Below are 23,407 nucleotides of genomic sequence, written 5' to 3' on the forward strand. Positions count from 1 at the left end.
CAGGACGTTACATTGTCAACACGTTTCTGTGCTAGCATTGAAAACTAGGTATAACCATTCCCCTTGTAAAAGGGCTGTGACCCTACATACTGACAGTATCCCACTGTGTGGGGACAAATCCTCGACAGGAGGAATGGTCATTTCAGTACCAGGCTACATGGAGACTTTTAGTGGAGTATAAGAATTTCCTATGACAGACATGCCAGGAGAGGTGACAGATCCTCTATCAATCCAGTGACTCATCGGTGACATTTTCTTAATTTTTTTTTCCCTTTTCTTATGACTTCTTTTGACAGATGACTGCCAGGTTATGTCCACCAGGAATGGATAGGTTGCAGATTTTCCATCCGGATGTGATAGGCACATGATCTGTAGCAGCACACTGGGGTAAATTCTGCTGAAAACCCACAGCTAAAACGCAGTTGCCGATTTGTGCGTCACTGCCACACCTTTAGGCACCTTTCACACGGGCGAGTTTTCCGCATGGGTGCAATTCATTGCACCCGCACTAAATCCAGACCCATTCACTTTAATGGGGCTGTTCAGATGAGCGGTGATTTTCAAGCATCACTTGTGCGTTGCGTTAAAATCGCAGCATGCTCTATATTCTGTGTTTTTCACGCAACGCAGGCCCCATAGAAATGAATGGGTCTGCGTGAAAATCGGAAGCATCCGCAAGCAAGTGCGGATGCAATGCAATTTTCACGCATGGTTGCTAGTGGATGATGTTAGTAAATTGATAAAAGTCAATTTACTGTATTATTTTCCCTTATAACATGGTTATAAGGGAAAATAATAGCATTCTTAATACGGAATGCTTAGTAAAATGTGGCATGAGGGGTTAAAAAAAAAATATTTAAAAATTAACTCACCTCATCCACGCAGCCGGCATCATCTTCTTTTAGGACCTGCAAAAGGACCTTTGATGACGTAATCGTGCTCACCACGTGGTGAGCTGGTGACATCAGCGCAGGTCCTGCTGAATGAAGATAGAAGATGGAACGCGATTACAAAGGTCCTTTGGCAGGTGTTGAAAGAAGATGATGCCGACTGCGTGGATGAGGAGTTAATTAAAAAAAAAAAATTTAACCCCTCATGCCACATTTTAGTAAGCATTCCGTATTAAGAATGCTATTATTTTCCCTTATAACCATGTTATAAGGGAAAATAATAAAATCTACAGAACACCGATCCCAAACCTCAGTGAAGAAGTTTGGGTCTGGGTACCACAATCAGTTTTTTCTCACGCGCGTGCAAAGCGCATTGCACTCGCGTGGAAAAAACTGAGCAAAGCAACGCATTCAAAACTGACTGAAATTGCGTACACACTCGCACGATTTTCCCTGATCGCAGACGCAATGCATCCGGACACGCTTGTCTGCAAGGGGCCTTATTCTTTTCTCTTTCAGCCATTCTGATGTAGATTTACTGGTGCCCTTGGGATCATTGTCCTGTTGCTTGACCCAGTTTTGGCCAAGGTTTAGCTGTTGGATAGGTGACCTCACATTTGACTCTAGAATATTTTTGGTATACAGAAGAGTTCCTCAAGCCCAGATGATCAGACCTCCACCACTGTGCTTCACAGCTGATATGATGTGGAGGTGCTGATATACTATGTTGGGTTTGCTGGGCATTATGGCCAAACATCTCCACTTTGATCTTCTCTATCCAAAGAACATTGGGGGAGATTTATCATGCCATGTGTGCCAGAAAAGTGGCTTTAAGGGTGGGTTCGCATCACGTTTTATGCCTCCGTTTGACGTATATGTTAGAAAAAAAAAAAAAAAAAAAGATACAAAAACGCAGTATATGTTTTTTTGTTTTTTTTACAATGATGAACGGATGCCACTGTATGGCATCAGTCTGAGACATCCATTAAACATATATGTTTTTTGGGAAAAATGTTCTATGAACCCAGCCTAAAAAGTCACAGGTGAGACTTATTTTATTTTATTGTTGCATTTCCCATTTTCACCATCTTTGCAACTTTTCTAGCAGGGAACAGTTTTCTGGCGTAAATAAAGCCAGGAATCTATGGCAGCTCTGAGGTGTCATAGAATTCTGGTTAAGCGCACAAACTGCAGGAGGATGCGTCCAATTTATGACGAGGCCTGCTCCGGCAACGCAGGAGATATCAAGACCGGTGTAGAAAACGCCAGTCATGATAAATCTCCCCTATTGTTCTACAAGTCTTGTGGTTTCTTCAGATGCATGTTATAGATACAAGTTATAGAGCAGGAGGAGCTGAGCAGATTGATATATAGTTATATATATATCTTGTGTTTTATCCATTTATATTTCTGCTCATTCTGGGCTTTGAAGTCCAGGAGGCGGTCCTATCAGTGATTGACAGCCTGCCCTTTATGAGGAGGCAGTCCTATCAGTGATTGACAGGCTGCCCTTTATGAGGAGGCGGTCCTATTGGCGATTCACAGGCTTTCCTTTATGAGGAGGCGGTCCCATCAGTGATTGACAGCTCTCTGCATACACAGTCAAAGAGGAAAGGCTGTCAATCACTGATAGGACCGCCTCCTCATAGAGGGCAGCCTGTCAATCACTGATAGGACCGCCTCCTGGACTACAAAGCTCAGAATGAGCAGGAATATAAATTAATGAAATGCACATTTTACTGAGTTTTTCCCCACAAACTATACATCAATCTGCTCAGCTCCTTTTTGCTCTATAACATGCTTCCTGCAGATTACGTCACATTTTCAAGGGGACAGGTTCCCTTTAAGGCTATTTTCACATCTGCAGCTGTTCACTCCAGAAGGCTGTTCTCCAGATCCGGCATTGCCGGATACTACTGCCTGCCCGCCGGACCCATCGACTATAGTGGGGTCTGGCAGAGATCTTGACAGCCACAGATGTGAAAATAGCCTAAGCCTTTTCTAACTGTACTGTCATGAACGTCAACATTTCACACGCTACCTGCGGCCTGTAGAGTCTTAGGCTACTTTCACATCTGCGTTTTTCCTTTCCGGTATTGAGATCTCTCATAGGGTCTCAATACCGGAGGAAAACGCTTCCATTTTGTCCCCATTCATTGTCAATGGGGACCAAACTGAATTGAATAAAACGGAATCCACCAGAATGCATTCCGTTGCGTTCCTATACGCTGCAAGCAGCATTTTTCTGTGCGGTGTGGGACGCGGAGAAAGAAGGATCCGACATGACACACAATGTAAGTCAATGATGCCAGATTCTCAGACATATTTTTAGGATGATACAACTGGATCCGTTCATAACTGATTCTGCTGGTTGTATTATCTAAACGGAAGAGTTTTTTGCTGATCCATGCCGGATCCAGCAAAAACGAAGAAAGTATCCTTAGACATAGCTTTTTTTTTTTTGCAATTTCTCTGAGCATTGCAGGTCTGAACTTGGGGGGCACGTCCACTCCTGGGAAGATTGTCAACTGTCTTGAATTGCTTCTCCGATATCACTGCCGATATCTTTTCTCCTTGGCATTGTGTTAACACATGTCTGAATGCTCCAGACCAGCAAACTGCCAAAACTTCTGCTTTTGCAGAGGTTTTCGCACTTCCTGATGATCGGATAATCGGGGGTATTTGATTGGCACAACCTGGCTGCTACTTATCCTCTTAATTCTAAGAAGAAATAAATCAAAGTGACAATACTGTAAAAATTATTTATTGAAAAAGCACAAAAATATAAAGAACTCTGTAAACAGCAGGTGGCCACCAGCACGGGGAGCATGAGCTTCCATCCACATACCCACAATAACCTTCTGCCATCCCTGGTCACCAGCATAAAAACCCTCCATCTAAAAATTATTAATCCCTCCTACTGAAGAAGCCTTGGTATAGAAGTCAGTTATTTGGTAGTCTTCTACCCTAAACACATATATAAGAGATCTTCCACCCTCAAGAAAGCGTTAATTACAAGTTATGCCTTATGCCTGTAGGAGACATTGGTGAAAATAGTCTTACAACCACCCATTTCCATATGCCATATTAAAGGGGGTTGTCCGCTTTTTACTATTAATGACCTATCCTCAGGCTAGGTCATCAATATCAGATGGATGGGGGTCCGACTCCCGACACCCCCGCCAATCAGCTGTTTTAAGAAAACTCTGTGCTCATACGAGCGCCGCCTTCTCTGCTCTGTTTACCTGCTCGCTGCAGCAATTGCAGTGGTGAGCAGGTGTAATTACAAGTATGGCGTCCACATTAAATTCTATGGGAGGGCGCTGTCTGTTCAAGTGAATACTACAGAGCCGTCCCAAAAAAAACATACATGTATTTACTTCTACTCACCACTGCGATAGCTACAGCAAGCAAGTATACGGAGCAGAGAAAGCAGCGCTTGTATGAGCACTGCTTTCACTTCAAACAGCTGAACGCTAAGAGTCGGACTCCCGCTGATCTGATATTGATGACCTATCCTGAGGATAGGTCATCAATAGTGAAAAGTGGACAACCCCTTTAAGGAATATGTCCCTCATGGGCGGTGCTTTGGAGCCCCATCAATGACACTAAGCCACTTAAAGAAAAACAAATATAGGACTTACATGTAATACTACATAATTCCCTTGTAGCAGACACAGACTAGCTGTGGGGTTTGTCATGACAGCCCTTTTTCCAAACAGGGAGAGCAATCAGAATTTACCGATATGATGTAGAACATTTTATACAGACTAGGGGTCATGCACACGACCGTATGTATTTTGAAGTCCGTAAAATACGGATCCGCAAGAAATAGGGATGCCGTCCATGTGCATTCCGTATTTTGCCTAACGGAACAGCTGGAGTATAATAGAACAGTCCTATTCTTGTCCATAATGCAGACAATAATAGGACATGTTCTATTTTTTTGCGGAATGGAAATATAGACATAGGAAATAAAATACGTTTGTGTGCATGACCCCCAAAGTTCTCAGTAGGCTTTAATGTCTACATGTTGCAAAAACGAAAGCGTCGAACCAGCAATCACGAGTCATGTTTTACGAATGTCACATATCGATTGGCTGCAGTCCCTCAATCCCAAAAAATAAAAGTGGACCCTAGAAAATCATGGGGAAAAAAACCCCCATTATTCCACCACTTGTAGGTTGGTGACAACTGAAGACCTGTGTTCTGTACATAAATTTTCAGCAGAGGATGGGAACAGAGGCCGTACAAGGGAAGTAGGAAAACTCTTGTATGATTCATTCCAGACTTCATACTTTCCTCTGCTGGGAACCATTTCCTTTCATATTTGGCAAGGCACGAGAACGGGAGACAGGATGCAAAAATATGGCCATGTAAAAGCTGCCTGAAATGCGTTCAGGGACAAAAAAGAAAGAATCAGCGCCTCCGTTACCCACAGGCCATGTTTGGTATTGCAACTCAGACCCAATCAAGTGATGGGGCTTGTGCCTCAATATAAGATAGTTATTCTGGGCCAATGGGGTTTCTTTTGGTGGCGTTATCCGGGTCCATGGTTTTCAAAACGCAGCCTGCTCTAGGTATGGTATTTTCCATACTTTTCTCTGCAGCAGTTCAAACGCTGTTTGTTAAAAATTGAATAAAAAAAAAAAAAAAAAAAAAAAAAAAAAAAAAAAAAAAACACCCACACAAAAACGTGTAAAACCATATGAAAACAACTGCTGCTATAAAATGGTGTGTGAAAGAAGCCCAAGACAAAAGCGTTTGCAAGTTCCGTATGAAGCTTGACCTCTGGATAAATGAAAGTTTCTACAACTTTCTAATATATTGCACTTTTGTTTCAATTCCTCAAAAGTTTAAAGGGTACCTGAACATGAGTGCGGGTAAACATGCAGAAGAGCTGCATACATTTCCGTGTGGATTTCTGCAAGTTTTCGCACCAAAAGCCACTTCTGCTACTGTGATGCGGTTTTGCATTGGAAAGGGCGTAATCTGCAACAAAAATCGCAAGCATCATTGACATTCTGCAGAATCCTAAAGCCACACGGCAGGTGGATCCGTACGGAACGTAAAAGCAGAGTGCACATGAGATTTGTCTAATCTCAAACAGTTTAATGTCAGTAATACAGTACAGGTACTGTATGTTTCAGCAATAAGGGAGGCACTTTACAAGAGACGGTATCATTTTTACGGCACAGACCGTCCGTGGGCAAAGAAATACCTACATGTCTTACTAGTCTTCTCCATTTCTAATGAAACCCAAATAGGAGAAGCTGGCTATTTCCTCCATGACGGATGTCATTTCTGAAGCACACTTTGGGAAACCTATTGACTATGAATGCGGTGGAAGCCTCACTTGCCTAATGGACAAAGACATCTGGACCAAACATGGCCGACAGAAAGAAGCTGAAGGAGAAGAGCTCTGCAGCGTCTGTTCTCTGAAGAGCTACTGCATCTAAAGGGGTTGCCCCAGAATGACACAGGGGAGATGCTGTCTGATCAGTGGGGGGTCCAATCAATCAGGAAAACGGGGGTCCCATGTGACCTCTTTGAAAGGAGGAGGAGTAGAGTATGTGCACTGCTGCTCCAGACTCCATTGGATGACCCGAGATAGCCAAGCACTGTATTTTGCCCTCTTTGGTGATCCTATACACCAGGGATCAGCAACCTCCGGCACTCCAGATGTTGTGAAACTACAACTCCCATCATGCTCCATTCATTTCTGTGGGAGTTCTGAGAAGAGCAGAGCAATTATGCATGCTGGGAGTTGTAGTTTCACAACAGCTGGAGTGCCAGAGGTTGCCTACCCCTGCTATAGACCTTGAATGGTCTCCTTTTCTCATGAATGGTGGGGAGTCTTAGCAATGAGACACTTATCACCTGACCTGTGGTTATTTTGGGAGCCGTCTCCTTTGACCGGCATGCTTTAATAAAGGAAATGCGCAGAATTACAACATGGAAGCCATGTACTTCAATGCTGGATGTCCCAAAAATCCTGCCGATTCCATCTTCGGGTTAGTATTCTAGCCAGATAAAGGGGTTGTCCCATGAAGACAACCTCTCCTCATGAATAGGGGTTACCTGTCTGATCGGCAGGGGTCCAACCTGCTGGGGCCACCACCAACGCCTTCTGAATCGAGCGGCAGTCACGCATGTGTGCTGCCACTCCATTCAGCTCTATGTGGCTGCCAGAGATAGTCAAGCGCTTGTACTTTGCCATCTACAGGAATCCCATAGAGTTGAATGGAGTGGTGGACACTTGTGTCTGACGCTCCATTCAAACAGTGGAGTCTGGGCCCCAGTTCTTGAGATTGTGGGGGCCCCTTGCGGCCAGATCCCCACCAATCAGACACGTCCCGAATCCTGTGGATACCCTAATGCAGGACATAAAAATAAATATCAAAAAGTGGAGTCATCAGCTCTCACTTGCTGATGATGGTTAAAGAGGAAGGTCAACCACCTCCTCCATTAGTCCTAATTCTACCACTCTGCCAGTCTCGTTGGCATAGCATAAAAGAGGAAACACTAATGGAAGTTGAGGATCCTTTAATCACCAAGCAATTGCATTTGTTTTTTTATTTAAAAATTGTGTTTTCTGGATAAAGCTTTATAAGGTTACACACTCACATGCAGTAACCGAATGTGGCCTCCAGGTGTCACTGTTGCATACTGGTTAAATGTGTCATCTACATATGGTTCAGATATTAGACCCACCGCATTACTACAGGCGAAATTCGAAAAATTAGAATATTGTGCAAAAGTCCATTTATTTCAGTAATGCAAATTAAAAGGAATTGCATTTGTGAGCTTAAAATTAGAATTTTGTGAAAAGGTTCAATATTCTAGGCTCAAAGTGTCACACTCTAGTCAGCTAATTAATCCATAACCCCTGAGCAATTGAGACTTAAAATTGAGACTTTGGAGTTTCATAAGCTGTAAGCCGTAATCATTCAAATTATACCAAATAAAGGCTTAAAATATCTCGCTCTGCATGTAATGAGTCTCATATGTTAGTTTCACCTTTTAAGTTACATTACTGAAATAAATGAACTTTGCACGATATTCTCGAGTTTCACCTGCATACCCCAAGTAGTAGTGGAAAACCCTACAGCCAGCTTCTATTAAAGTAGCACTCCGACAAATATTTTTATTCTCAGACCTGTTAGAAAGGTACATGATGTAATATGTAGTTCTTACTAGTGACTGTATTTGTGAGTATTAGCCGCCATTCTGATCCTCAGCTGTGTCATGTGACCAGCATTCTGTTCTCCAACTGACACAGGACAGGAAGTCAATTTCTTCTCTATTCATGCCGATATGCCCGACATTGAGGCTCCATAGAAATACAGAGAAACTGGCCTCCTGTCCACACATAAGATGCTCTGTTATTTGGATAGTCAGAGTGCTGGTCACATGACACAGCTGAGGATCAGAAGGGAGGTTATAGCTCACAAATACAGTCTTTGGTAAGAAGATTACCTTCACTACAGTTTGCATCATGTATCTTACTAACAGGTCAGAGAATAAAAATGGTTGTTGAGAGAAAGGGGGAATTAACTAAGTTCACTACAACTCAAGCAGAATGGGATGATCCATGGTTTAGCAATGCTGTTCACTCATTGTCCGATCCCACCACCTGAAGCTTTGGGTATGCCCAGATGAAGCATTTCAGATCATACAATTGCATTATCTTACACATTATGTACCAACATGGTCATGAAGGGATACTACTATATCCACTATGTAAGGGAATGCAGCCAATCAAACCATTACAAACCAGTGATATATTACTAAGGCACAAGGAGTCCCGGCCACGAGGTACACTCAAAATTAGCATCATGGAAAATACATGCAGATTTACTTCGCATGCATCTTGGATACGTCGCAGCGTAACCCAAGCAGCTGGGTGAGGATACCAAAGGTCTTACTACGAGATGTGATCAAATCCATTAGCTCTTTGAATAAAACTAAAAGATCTCTTGAACAGCTCAGCTGTTGGTTTCTCGGCTTCTACGAGGCGATTTTATCTGTACATATATAAATAATTATTATTAATTAACCCAGAGCAGAGCTAATCCCATTTTGCTAAGCACCGGTTCCCTCAGAGACAGCACCCTTCCCAGCTGTGGCGTTCTACTTGGAAGAGGAGGGTAGTCATTACTAGGTTCCACACACCATGCTTTGGTCACCTAAAAAAGTCCACTTGCCCTGTCGTGCCTCATCATCAGGACTCAGACATTTCCCTACACGTTGAACGGGTGGTTCATCTTAAGTCGTGGATATCATGAAGGTCATAGCTCATCCCGGGCGGCACTGTCAAAAGGTGATCGGAGGGAAGGGGTGTTCAGAGCTTCACTGCGTAGCTTCTTCTGCTGCTGGGTCTTTTGGGATTTAGCCCGATCCCAGTCAGTTGTTTCCGTCACATTGTCCCACAGAACAGAGGTCTCGGTATCGCTTATGTAGCCCTCATCCCCGGTGTAATGTGTAGGGTAAATCAGCAATGGCTCCACGGAGAAGCCACGCAGGTTCCGTGGAGAGAACTGAGAGGAGTAGTCCGAGCTGAAAGAAGAAAACCAGGATGACAAAAAAACTTCTATAGAAGGCCATGGTGAGGTTTGCAGAGATCACACGTCCATCAGTCACACAGCCTTCCTATGCTCAGTCCCATTCTAGTGAATGGGATTGAGCTGCAAGACCGAGCACGGCCACTATACAATGTAAGAGCTGTGCTTGGTATACAATGTCCTAGTGCAGAGGGGTAGGCAACCTCCGGCCCTCCAGGTGTTGAGAAACCACATCTCCCATCATGCACATTTGCTTGGCTGTTCTCTGAACTCCCACAGAAGTGAAAAGAGCATGTTGGGAATTGTAGTTTCACAACAGCTGGAGTGCCAAAGGTTGCCGATCCCTGTGCTAGTGCCAAAGTCCCTTCAAATCGCTGATCAGTGGGTGGTCATGGGAGTCAGGCCCTCACAGATTTCATATTGATGACATTTCCTGTGGATCGGGCATCAATATGTATCTTCCAGGTAAACCACTTAAAAAAAAAAAAACGAAAGCTGCACTTACATGGGGTGCTTGTCATACATGACCGGCAGGAACTCGTCTACTGGAAGCATCTTGCTTAGCGGTTCGGCATTGAGAAGCTTTCTAGCCCCCTGCAGGGAGATGAGGTATGCCAGCGTCCAGTAGGAGTAGTCAGAGACAACCAGATTTCGGACCCCAGGAACAGGTTCTTCAGGCTCATCCACCTGCATCCGTTTTCTACCCAGGTAACTACAAGAGAAAATCCACATAAAACTTGACCATGGCTAAAAACTCTAAACAAAATACCTAAAACGTTATACATGCATGACGCTACATGCTACCACGACACCGAAACCTCTAGTATGCCTCCTCTAAGACCAGCTTCTGAAAATTACATTAAACTACGGTCATGAATTACATTTTCCACTGCATAAGTAACCCTTCCCCCGCCATGAAAATGGTGGCCAACCTCATAGATTTCTGAGGTCTGGATGAACGTTAAGAGCCACACAACATTAAAGCCTGCATGTAGGTATCAATGCCTAGTCTCTCTTCCTTCCTAGCAATAGGAATACCAACCCTGACCATTCCTGATAGTTTGCATTCCATCTGGAGCAGACAGAGCTGACAGGGCATGGTGGTGTGCCTCACGTGGTCTTCAGGAGATGCTCCTACGCTTGGTAAGAGGAATTCTTACATTATATTGATGTACAGTCCATTAGATTAGTAATGTGATGAAGCAAGACCTTCAAGAGGATGTCCACTTATTGTCGTGTCTGACCAGGGAAGACTTACCCTGGGTTTTTATGCGCGTTTTTTGCAATAGTAAACGCGCGTTTGTGTGATTGACTGCAGTGTTGTCCAATGAGTCTATGGGCCAAAACGCACGACAAACGCCCAAAAAATAAGCTCAAGAACTTGTTTATGCGTCGGGCGTTTTACAGCGCGTTCAAACGCGCTGTAAAACGCTCAAGTGTGAACCAGGGCCATAGGGAAGCATTGGTTTTCACGTGTTGAGCGTTTTACAGCGCGTTTGGGTGTGAGCTTAGGGTTAGGGTAGGCAAGTCTTGTAATTTAATATATGAAGCTTTAGGGCCCATTCACACGATCGTTTTTAGAACTACTGTTTTAAGAACCAATTACAGGGCTCTTTTTTTTTAAAGGCGGCAGTCCGAAAATAGGACACGTCCTACTTTTGGCCATTTTCATGGCCAGACTGACTCCACTGAAATTAATGGGCCCATTTTCTAACAGCCGTTTAGACAGCAGTGCACCTGTCTAACAACCATTAAAAATGGGTATACTCTGGTGAATAAAAAAAAAGCCTTTCAGGCAAATAACTCTTGATGCTCACTGGATAAAGGACCTCACGCTCCCAGCATCATGATGTCATATGATTGACATCACAACACTGGGGGTGTCAGGTCCTGGTGCCTCCAGTGTGTTCCCTCATGTGCAAGTGGATGAGTTTTTTTTCATTTTTTATACTGGTGCACTATGTGGGAGCTGGTTATATATACCAGGGCACTATGTGGTGATCATTACATATACTGCAGCACTCTGTGAAGGTCATTTTATATACAGGGGCATTCATCTATACATTGGCACTATAAGAGGGCACTATACATACTGGGAGCTATGGGACGGGGCACTGGATGCCCAGGGGTGAACTGTAGGGGTTGGGATAAAAAAAACAAATAAAAAAAAGCCAATGAATTACAACTATGTTATTCGCTGTTAAAATTAGAATTGCAATTTTTTCAAAAATGGATGCAAAATGGCCACTAAAAAAGTTGCAAGTTCAATCCACTGCACAAGTGGTGTGAAGTGCTAGCATCAGGACTTATGCAGAACACCCGATTGACAGAGATGCAGGGTGTCTGATCCATTCAGATCAGGTATTGAAGGCCTAACCCTTTTTAAGGAGTTCTCCATGAAGAAGAAAATGGAGTTCATGAGGAGACATGAAGTACAGGGAGGATGGACAGGACAGACTGTGGTATTGGAGACAGCATACAAGAGCTGCTACTAATTATCCACATCCTCCTCTCTGTACTTCGTGTCTCCTCATGAACTCCATTCCTACAGAGATTCAGCTGAAGATCTTATCAGCTGTATTCAGCATCATAATCCCTGACTAGTAGGAGAGGAGTGTTGTGAAGTAACTTGTGCAGTTTTGTGTATAGGACGGCGGCCATTTTGTTGCCCCTGATGATTGCTCCCAGACTAAACAAACCATTATAACTAATGAAAAGTATTTGGGAATATATTTATAATGAAGTAATATTTAAAGTATTTTCATTTTCTTAATTCCAGGAGAACCCCTTTAAGGCTTCTTATGTTAAATTATAAAAATAAAATAAAAAGTCATCTTCCCCAACGCCTCTCTGGTGAGACAGTGTTAAGTAAGCCTGTCTTGAGTGTCAAGACAGAGACAGAGGGTTCACAATAAAAAAAAAAAAAAATTGCTCATCAATATGTGAAAGACAATAACTGAATAGGGTCTCCCTTTAAACTTACATAAGATCCCAATCTAGTTCTGCCTTCTCCAAATCCTGCAACAGGTTCTCCAGTCTCCTCTTAAAGAAAATCTCAAACCTCAGATCATCTTCGAAGACAGCAGAAACAGCCAGCGAGCGCTCAGAGATCTGTGGAAAGGAGCAGGAACGTTACCAAGGAAGTGACAACTATTCCTTCATTTGGAATGTCTTTGCCAGAAATATCTTGGCCATCAGGGTCTGGCATGTCTAAAGATCGGGAGAAGATAAACCAGCAGATGTAATAGCTTTTCTGCTACATACCATATTCTGTAGTGAAAATCTGAGAAACCAGAATATCCAGACATTTCTATAGATTTGTTTTTCCATAAGAGGACATCATAGTACAGGAGCTAATGATAGAAACTCACTTCCTTCCAGATGTTGTAGTGGCTGAGGAAGCAGCCCATCTCTCCTCGGGTCAGCGGACGCCCATGATAAGGATCCTTATACCCTGGTAGCATCGTTATGCCAAGTTTAGCCACTTGAGAGTCATTCAGTGCCCTGTATGGAGAGACAAATCAATGTATACATTATATATCAATTTCATACCAAAAGGTTAGGGGGAAAAAAAATAAAAAATAATAAAATTATATAATGAAATAACAATTAAGATGTATTCGCGGAGCTCTGGGCATCACTGGGACCAAGGGTTCAAATCCATGCAGTTCTAAGACAAGTTTTCCACATACAGTATTTACAGGTGTTCATACAGAGCCTCCCATTTCCCCTTCATGGATTTATGCATGTGAATTCAGGGATCAGCAACCTCCAGCACTTTTGAAACTACAACTCCCAGATTGCTCCATTCACTTCTATGGGCGTTATAAGAGCAGTCAAGCAAGTGTGCATGCTAGGAGTTGTAGTGCTGAAAGTTGCTCAACCCTGATGTAGTGTCTACAGCCCAAGTCCTATAGCAATTTCTACAGTGCGGTGGAATGCAGTGTACGGACATGTAGGAGCCCCTTGTTGTGTTTACTACACAAGTCACATGGACGGCAAACCTATACAGAGAGTTCCTGATGAAGAACCAGGCCATGACCATCAATCCTTCCAGAGCTCGCAGCCTCCCACCTCCAGAAGACTGAATATTCTTAGTAACCACTTGCAACTTTTTTACTCCATAGAGAAGAAGAATCACATCCAAGACTTTTCATGCGACTTGAAGGTGTCTGTATTCGGCTACGCAACCCCAGCCGTTGTCCACATATGGTCAGCCTCATATACGTGATAACTGATATTTTCTATCCAAAAGGGTCATCAAAAAAAGGACATCCATAAAAAGACAATTATACAAATGCCCCTGCCCGAAAAGCCCCTAAGCGGGAGCCAAGCATTTACTGAAACCATGCTGAGATCTGCACCCTCAACCGTCATCGGGCCCCCTCAGCTTTTCCAACATGCAGCTCCCTTAGACTTTCTATGGATCCAAGCAGAGCAGATGAAAGCCAGAGGTGCAGAGCACCCCTAGAAGCATGCTCCCCCTCTGATACCCAGGCAGACTCAGACAGTCCATTCCTGTTGCACGGCTAACAGTTATTGCTATATGTAGGGCTACGTGAAAAGCTGCTGCTATCCTAACGTAATCCAGCGCAGGGGTTGTACGAGAATACAAAAACGGGGCTGCCCTTTTGCAGGAATGGCTCCACTATTGTCCATAGGCCGTTTGTGGCATTGCAGCTAAATCCATTAATTTGATAGGGGCTGAGCTATAACAGCAGAAGCAACCCATGGACCTGCAGTACTACAGGAGAACATCCAACTGGAGGACGCAGATGGGTGTGGATAACCTACCATTTATACATTACTTCTTATACTGGCTCAGTACGGCTTCAGTCTCCAGGGGCTTAGACTTGGGATGGATGGGGGGAGGGTTGGGAATTATGGAGTTATGATTTCCCAGGAGCTGAGGAAGGAATTGGCCTTTGTGCAGCTTGACAGCTGTGAAGGCATCTGCAGGGCTTATGACTTCATCTCTAAATAATGAGGTGGAACGAATTCTCACTTTTTTCCAGGCCAGAAAGTATTTTTTTTAGGCTGGAATCAGACATGTGGTCTCAGATGCAGTCTCTTGAGCCAAACGCAAACACAGGAGTAGATACTGAGATCAAGCATAAAGAAAAGAAGTATCACACACTCCTCTTGTTGTTTACTCTATGTCTTCAGGGAGCCAGGACTTTAACCATATGAGGACTTTTTTTGCAGGACAAGTTTAAATTTAAAGGGTTTCTGTCACCAGAATTAACCCCATTAAACTGGCTGACATTAGCGATGTGCTAATGTCAGCAGACCCCAACTCTCCTAACATTATGCTTATGGATGCCCCCGTTCCTGCCCAATTTTTACTTTGATGATATGCTAATTAGCCTCTAAGAGCAGGGGGGGGGGGGGGGGGGGGGCGTTCCTCCTGCTCCTAGAGGCTCTGTTCGCCCACCTCAAGTCACGCACTGCCGTCCTTGATTGACCGGACTAGGCAGCGTTTGCATCCTCCTGCCGGCCCTGTGTGCTGGGACTGCGCAGGCGTGAGATTTATCCAGCACATAGGGCCGGCAGGAGGAGACGAACGCTGCCTGGCCCTGTCAACAAATGCCCCCATCCCCCCGCCTTGTCCTTAGAGGCTAATTAGCATATCAAAGTTTAAATTGTGCAGTAAGGGGCGCATCCATAAGCATAATATTAGGAGAGTTGGGGTCTGCTGACATTAGCACATGTCAGCCAGTTTAATAGGGTTCATTCTGGTGACGGAAACCCTTTAAAAGAGGTTCTCCCATGACTAATGTAAAAAATGAAAATCAGACATCATGAAAATCTATTACTAACAAAGCTAGAACCAGCCCTGTACCTCACATGGATCCAGAGATCTCCTCATTCATTGCTCTGCTAGATTTATATCAAGCTGACAGCTCAAGGGGAGTGTCTTCTCTGCCGCAGCTCAGGAGGGCGTGTCCATGCTCTCCCCATCACAGCTCAGGGGGCGTGTCTCAGCTCTCCCTATCACAGCTCAGGGGGCGTGTCTCAGCTCTCCCCATCACAGCTCAGGGGGTAGTTGAAGGATCAAACTGAGCCTGTGCGGCCATCTCAGTGAGAGGGACAAAGAAATGTGAGGGGAAAAAAAACAGCAGATGGGGCCATACAGATACATTATATTGAATATCTCAGTGGCTGTACAATTTTTTGGTAGAATATTTTTCATGGGACAACCCCTTTAATATTGCGTATGATCTAGTGGGAAGCTGGAAAATTCCAATTCCAACACAGTGTTATGGGTTCCCTATGCATTAAAACTGACACTATATATATATATTTTAGTTTTTCTTCAGTTTTAGTACTTTAAGTAAATTTGCTTTGTTTACATTGTCACATTCTGACCCCCATAACTTTTTTTATATTTATGTCTACGGAACTGTGTGGCCACTCATTTTTGTACAGGGCAACCTGTAGTTTTCTTTTATTCTTGCTCACTTTTTATTCGATTTTCTTGGAGGTCAGGCAACAAATTTACATTGTTCACCATACAAGATAAATATTTTTATATTTTAATGGTACAGGTGTTTTGGGGTGTGGCCTCCCAAGATGTTTAGGTCCTTAGATTTTTTATATTTTTGAAAACTTTTTAACTTTTTCCCCCACTTATTTTAAGTCCCCCTAGCGGACCTTAACATGCGATCATCTGTTGTTCCCATGAACTGCAATGATTTAACATTGCAGTCTATAGGAGATTCACTTTGTTCATATGGAACCCCGCCATGGGCAGGGCTCCATAGGAACATTATTGTGGCAGGCCTATGAGACGTTCAGAAGGCGAGGGACTGCCATATAGCAGCTTGAACATCTCCCTCGATCTCAGAGCGGAAGACATTTAACCCATTTAATGCCAAGGGAAATAGCAACAGCAGCATCAATGTGGTTACAGAAGGAGCAAATGTCTGTGCACGGCAAGCTGGAACCTAGTGAAGGCCCCTGCCATGCCTGCCTTGTATCATAGCAGGCCTCTCTGGCACAGCCTGCTGGTGGATGTCAGTATAGCACTGACAGAATAATACAAATTGCATAAATTGTAGAGTATTATAGAAAAGATCAACAGATCCTTGAAGGACTAGTAAATAGTTTAAAAGTTTCATAAAAAAAAAAATCCAAGTTAAAAAAATACACCTTTGTTCCATAAAAAAAAAGCTTTAAAATGGAAAAAGGAGCGAAAGTAAAGTCTCCTCCACATATTTGGTATCTCTGCGTCCGTAATGACTCACACTATGCAATTATCATGTAATTTATACCGTATGGTGAATGCTGTAAAAATCTTCATTTTTGCTTATTCTCACCAAAACAAAAAGGAAATAAAAAGCGATCCACAAGTGTTATGCACCTCAAAAATTATCCTGATAAAAAGTACAAGTTGTCCCACAAAAAAAAGCCCTCATAAGACTATAAAAAGACATAATGAGACGATGAAAATGTAAAAAAAAAAAAAAAATATATAGAAAATAAATTAAAATTAAAAATAGCTTGGTCACTATAGCAGCCATAAAAACAAGTATCACAGAGTGCTAAATCTAACCCTCTTCTCAGTCAGTCCCAGAATTTTAATGGAGTGGCAGTACGCAGGCCTGGCTGCTGGTACTTGGGCGCCCGCTGTCATTAGGGATGAGCGAATCGACTTCGGATGAAAACATACGAAGTCGATTCGGATAAAACTTTGTTCTAATAATGTATGGAGCAGGAGATCCATACAAGTATTATAATGTATTGGCTCCGATGAGCCGAAGTTATTGCTTCGCGATTCGGTTCCAAGTGGTACCTTGGAACAACCAGAGTTCGGGAAATGTATATTTTTTTTTTATACAGAACAAATAAAATTTATGAAGTTATTAACTTCAGCTCATCGGAGCCAATACATTCTAATACTGTACAGGTACCCGGCCTGGTGGTGTCAACTCGTTTCCTGAGAAATATTTGTTCAGATAAACAAGCATTCAACCAAATTTCCAGTTTTACTTCCAGAAAACTATTATGCAATTCTCCATTTCCTGACTACAACCGCAATAATGCAGCAATCTTGTTTTAATAAGTTTTCTTAAAGTGTAACTGTCATGTTTTCATTTAAATAAATAAAATATTTAAAAAATCTATTTTAGCATCTGTTACTGCTGCTGCAGCATTATGCATAATGCAGTCTTTAGTTTCTTCACATACCACTGTTTTCCTTGACTTTTTCCTCTTCCTTACGGCTCTTTTAAACCTCTACAATATGAGGACATTCTTAAGATGGCTCCTCTGCCAGTTCTGAGGCCAAAACTGCTTTCCCTCACTTCCCATACACACTTGCTGTAGCCAGCAGCTCCCTGACAGCCAATCAGATTGGATTACTGACAGACACGCCTCCTCACTCTGAAGCCTAATGCAGGCATGCAGTGTGAAGGACCGCCCCTCTGTCTTCTGTTTACAGGCAATTACAGATCTTTTGACAAGCATTGACAGACTAACTCAGGTATACATGCCTAGCTCTAATAAACTAGCAAATAAAAAAATAAATATGACAGTTACACTATAAGGCGCACACTTCATTTCAGATGACTTTTCACAATAAGCTGCCAAGCGTGTATATGCAGTATAACATATCTACCCATTATGATGCTTCCAATACATGGCACACATAGAAGAGTGGCGATCTTGCTTCCCTTTCTCTCTAGCACACTCTCAGAAGTAACAGTAGCACAGAGAACATATTATAGCAGTACTGAGCAGTGTAGATGTGACTGCAGTACTGGGTTGAGATAGAGAAATTACTAAAGCCAGAAGCAGCATCTGTGTGTTTGTGCCTCTGTCTCCCTCCACCAGCTCACTCCTGCTATTGGCCCTCCCTTCTCTATAGACCTCTATGGACAGCAGCAGTAACCTGACCACTTCATGAGTTGATAGTCAATGAGTTAACAGTGAGCTAAGAGCAAATGATCGGTGAATGAGGGGAATGGTTAGTGGCTGATAAGTGAAGAAAGAAGCATTTTTCTCTAATAAGATATTTTACAAGGTTTTTTCACTTGCACTACTGATTCATGCAAAGTTTTGTTGCGAATACAGTGCCTATTTAATATATTTTTATTGTATCAAAAGGTCCTTTGCATCATGCCTAAGGATGTAGACAAGACCACTTGAGATTTAAAGAGCTTGTCCAGCCTTTAGTAAGTGATGGCCTATTCTGAAGATAGGCTATCACTAGCTGACCGGCAAGGGTCCGATGCCACGAACGCCATCCAAAAATCAATGGGAGCAGCGTTGTAGTAGTAAGCTCCCACCGCTACAATGGTGACTGTTGTGTAGCGTAGGTGCAGAATTATGGCGATGGAGCTACACTGAACAGCTGATCAGCGGGGGTCAGACACCCGTGATGGCCTATCCAGAGGACAGGCCATCATTTTCCAAAGGCTGGGCAACCCCTTTTTAAGCTACATCTGTCAGCACAGTACATAGATTTTTTTTTTTTTTTTTATGACCTAATAGAACAGAAATGGAAAATGTAGAAAATCTGCACTAGGTCTTAGTTCAACATTGGTTAGCATTTCAGTATGCAGCACCTATGCAGATTTATGTTACCACATGGTATCAGACAAGAAAACCCCCTGCGTACTGATGATGCAGTTATACTTCAATCTCTTCCCTACATACATAGGTAATCCAAAAAAAGGGAACAAAGATCTTATGATTGCAGAATCAGATTACACAATTTGTAAGACGTAGCTCTGCTAAGGAAGTAATAGTAACATGCAAAATTACTGCAATAAAAAAAAATAAAGTGGTTTTCAGGATGGACATAGCAGAGGTCAGCATTCGTCTCATGTACACATTAGGTGTTCTCTCGTAGGATGGGGATGGGGTGCAGGGATGAACTGTGGAACTTTAGGCACCATTTACCTGGTCAATGGTTTGGAAGTCAATAGGAGGGCACTGTATAACCATGTGGAAAAAAATAGGGCACAATAGGCCCTGTAAGTGTGGTACTCTTCAGTACTATTGTATGGAATGGCAGTTCAGTACCTGAGCCTATGGAGACCCCCAGTCCTCCTCAGACGTCAGATCAGACCCCCAGTCCTCCTCAGACATAAAATGAAAGAACTTGCCCCTCCTGCTCTGGACTGGGCCCCCCACTTGGGACATCCAGGGTGCTCTTCCTGCAGCAATACACTGTAACCTGACTGACACACACACACACACACACACACACGCGCGCGCTTACACGAAGTTCTGACACTGTACAAGACAGCGCAGTGCCAGCAAAGGACCAGGGAGCGGTGAGTAAAGCCAACACCAGGAGCGCTCATTAGTATTCGCTCCATAAGACACACTGCCATTTTTCCACCACTTTTGCAGTGTCGAGAGAAATCCCTGACCCCCCGACCACCCACCACCACGATCCCTACTTGTCACATCTCCAGTGCCAAGAACATTTACGGTAAATAGGAGCGACTAGTTCTGCTGCATAGTTAAGTGCTGGTCCTTTAAGCCAAGAAGCATTCTGCCAGCCGGACATCAGATACTACTTCTCTAGGTCAAACATGGCCATTAATACATAGGAAAACAGATGTTTTAGGCGGTTGTTCCAGGTCAGACAGGACTTCTAGTACATGAGACAGAACAGACCATTGCAGACAATGGAAAGACGACACAAATCTCTGTCCAGGTACAGCCAAGTCTATCTGTTACATTGACATATTATACACACAAAGTGGTTTTTACATATGTATGCAGACATTTCCAACACAGAACAGAGTACATCCAAGATGTGACAGGGTTCCCGAAAATCCACTTAAAGGGGTTTTTCTGGGGTCCACATGGGCCATCAATGTGTGAATGGTGGGAGTCTGACCCCCCAAGGACGACTCTGCTTGGTAGTGCAGCTCGCCTCCACTCACCGACCCTGTTAACTTGGGTCAGAAGCCTAATAAAAGTAAAAAATAAAAAAAACATACTGATCAATGTTTGAAAAACACTTTAACCCCCTTAAGGATGCAGCCTAGTGTGGTACTTAATGGGGATATCCTATGCTTAGTAAAAGCTGAAGGTGTATACCGGCTAATAGAGTAAAACAATTTGGTGATACCAGTATATCTATATGTCCTTAGATGTTTATAAGGAAGGAATACGGCTATTCCGAAACGCGTCAAAGGTATTGTGGACCAGAGAAGCTTCCATAGCTTCTAGTGTGACGTCACACGCTAGGTTTCCAGGACGACAGACAAGTAAGTATTGCTTGCAGGAGCGTGCGCTACCAGGTAAGCAGAAGATCGCAGAAGACGGCGTCAGTAGATACACTGGAGAAGCGATTTAGGAGAACAACTCTAGGAGAAGCATCGCGACAAGCAGAAAACGTATCCAGCGGCATGAACAAGATCCACCCTCAGGAGCGCTGAGCAGTAAGTGCCTGCTGGCTTTGCTTTATATACGCTCTGAGACTTTATTCATTGAACTTTGCTTATAAACATCTAAGGACATAGAGATATACTGGTATCACCAAATTGTTTTACTCTATTGGCCGGTATACACCTTCAGCTCTTACTAGGCACGCTAACATATATAGCAGTGTCCCATCTTGCCATTTAGTCAGCGCGGGTTCTTTTTTCTCCTCTTATCTCCATTAGGTTTTCCTATTGTTCTAGTTTTTTTTGGGGCAATTATCTCTGTATCAGAACCCAGCAGCGACACGCCCCACTGGAATCCTTTTTAACAGGCGATTTATATTTATTTTTTAATGGTACATCAGGTGATTTGAAAAAAACTTTTTAAAAAATGTTGGGGGACAAAAGGGAAGAAATTATATAAAAATTTTCAATAGCTCCAGCACTTTAATTGAACAATTATGACCCTTTGGAAAGACCAACACATGGAAAACAGGACAGCCATAGAGCACAAATATGAACCTAAACGCGTAGGTCTCCTGGGTTCCAGCATTAGATTATAGGACGTGGGGCGAGTGGTGACCACCTGCACTACTGAATATTGGAGCTATGTATGCAGGTTATAGGGCCTTACAACATCACTCTACGCTCCACAGTCACCTCCACAGCAAAGCTCGTCTGAAGAGTTTTCCAACTCACCGGCCGTCCACAGCATCAGACATCTTGAAGTCAATCTGCAGCTCGTAAAGGGTCCTCTTCATGCGGTCTCTCCTGTCCTGCCGACGCTTCAAATTAATGAGGAAAATCTGTAAAAGGAGGTAAAACACAAGTCATCCTTTGGACATCCGGGGGATAAAAGGCGATTGGTGACCTTAAAAGGGTTCTCTGGGAATGAAGAAAATGAAAAGACAAATATTACTTTATTGTAAATATATTCCTAAATACCTTTCATTAGTTATAATGGCTCGCTTTGTCTAGGGAGCAATCATTAGGGGAAATAAAATGGCCGCCGTCCTATTCGTACACTCAAAAGCTGTCCTCATCACACAGGAGGACAAGTTACTTTACAACACTGAGGTAAAGAGCTGCCTCATCCTCCTCTCTGCTTGTCAGGGATTATGATCCTGAATACAGATAAGATCTTCAGCTGAATCTATGTAGGAATGGAGTTCATGAGGAGACATGAAGTAGAGAGGGTGGATACGACAGACTTGTGGTGATGTGGGGCTGTGGTAATGGAGACTGCATACTGCTTATTACCCACAACCCACCTCCTCTCTGTACTTCATGTCTCCTCTCATGACCTCCATCCCTACAGAGATTCAGCTGAAGATCTTATCATCTGTATTCAGGATCATAACCCCTGACAAGACAAGTAAAGCAGAGAGGAAAATGAGGCAGCTCTCTACCTCAATATTGTGAAGTAACTTGTTCTAATGTGCGATTAGGACAGGTTTTCTGTGTACTAATAGGACGGCGGCCATTTTATTTCTCCTAATGATTGTTCCCCAGACAATACAAGCCATTATAACTAATGAAAAGGTATTTGAGAATATATTTATAATAAAGTAATATTTAAGTATTTTCATTTTCTTAATTCCCGGAGAACCCCTTTAATACAGCCATCATGTAGTGGTCCATTATCTTAGAGAGATCATTCTGCATTTGCTAATACTGCCTAAAAGTAAAACGGTGTGACCTTTGTGTTAGACGCTGGATGTTGTGCCTATAGACCAGTGATGGCAAACCTATGGCACGGGTGCCAGAGGCGGCACTCAAGTCTATGGTGTACCATGAACAGCACAGGCAGCGCACTGAATGTAGGCAGGATATTGTAGATAAATTATAAAGTACATGGAAGATATACTATATTGGACTGTAGTATTCAAGGTAAATTGCTGTGTTGGCACTTTGCGATAAATAAGTGGGTTTATGTTGCAGTTTGGGCACTCTGTCTGTAAAAGGTTGGCCATCACTGCTATAGACTGTCTAGTCTGACTTCACACCACCTGTCTTGGCTTTGTTTACTACCAAAAAATGCTCCAAACTCTTGGCGCATTTTTTGACACAGGGCGAGATATTTAAGGCCATGCCCCCTTCTCCAGCGAGTCTTAAAAAGGGGATTTAAAAAGAAAATAAAGTGCGTCTTAAACAGGTTAAGAAACTGCGCCAGGATACTGGCACATTTTATATTAGTAAAACTACCCCAGCATTAAATTACCAGATAAAGGGGTTCTCCGGCCCTCAGGATAGGCCATCAGTATCGGATTGGTGGGGACCTGAAAAACCTGCATCCCCACCGATCAGCTGTTTCAACAGTTGCGGCACTGGAATCTACACAGTGTATGGAACTGGAAGCTGACAGCGCCGGACATTGTGTAGTGGCCGTACTGGGGTACTGCAGCTCCGCTCCCTTTAAAGCCGCAGTACGCCAGATTCAGAGACTACAGTGTACAGGGCCTTCTGCTTAAAGCTACTTTCACACTAGCGTTTTGGCTTTCCTTTTGCGAAATCCGTTCAGGGCTCTCACTAGCGGTCCAAAACAGATCAGTTTTGCCCTAATGCA

At 43.2% G+C, this 23,407-nt stretch overlaps 1 protein-coding gene across 1 annotated transcript in view; it reads right to left on the reverse strand.

Moving 5' to 3' along the window:
• Positions 1-7,833: 7,833 nt before the first annotated feature.
• COLGALT1 (collagen beta(1-O)galactosyltransferase 1) overlaps positions 7,834-23,407 on the reverse strand; it is a 31,132-nt gene continuing 15,558 nt past the window's right edge. Inside the window, exons 8-12 of the mRNA XM_044283029.1 lie at positions 21,541-21,647; positions 12,826-12,958; positions 12,438-12,565; positions 9,960-10,166; positions 7,834-9,449 (exon numbers count right to left, since the gene is read on the reverse strand). Coding sequence (XP_044138964.1) covers positions 9,182-9,449; positions 9,960-10,166; positions 12,438-12,565; positions 12,826-12,958; positions 21,541-21,647 — 843 coding nt within the window. The 3' untranslated portion in view covers positions 7,834-9,181. The remainder of the gene's footprint in view (positions 9,450-9,959; positions 10,167-12,437; positions 12,566-12,825; positions 12,959-21,540; positions 21,648-23,407) is intronic.

The sequence above is a fragment of the Bufo gargarizans genome, chromosome 2, assembly GCF_014858855.1.
Source record: "Bufo gargarizans isolate SCDJY-AF-19 chromosome 2, ASM1485885v1, whole genome shotgun sequence".
Classification (NCBI taxonomy): domain Eukaryota; kingdom Metazoa; phylum Chordata; class Amphibia; order Anura; family Bufonidae; genus Bufo; species Bufo gargarizans.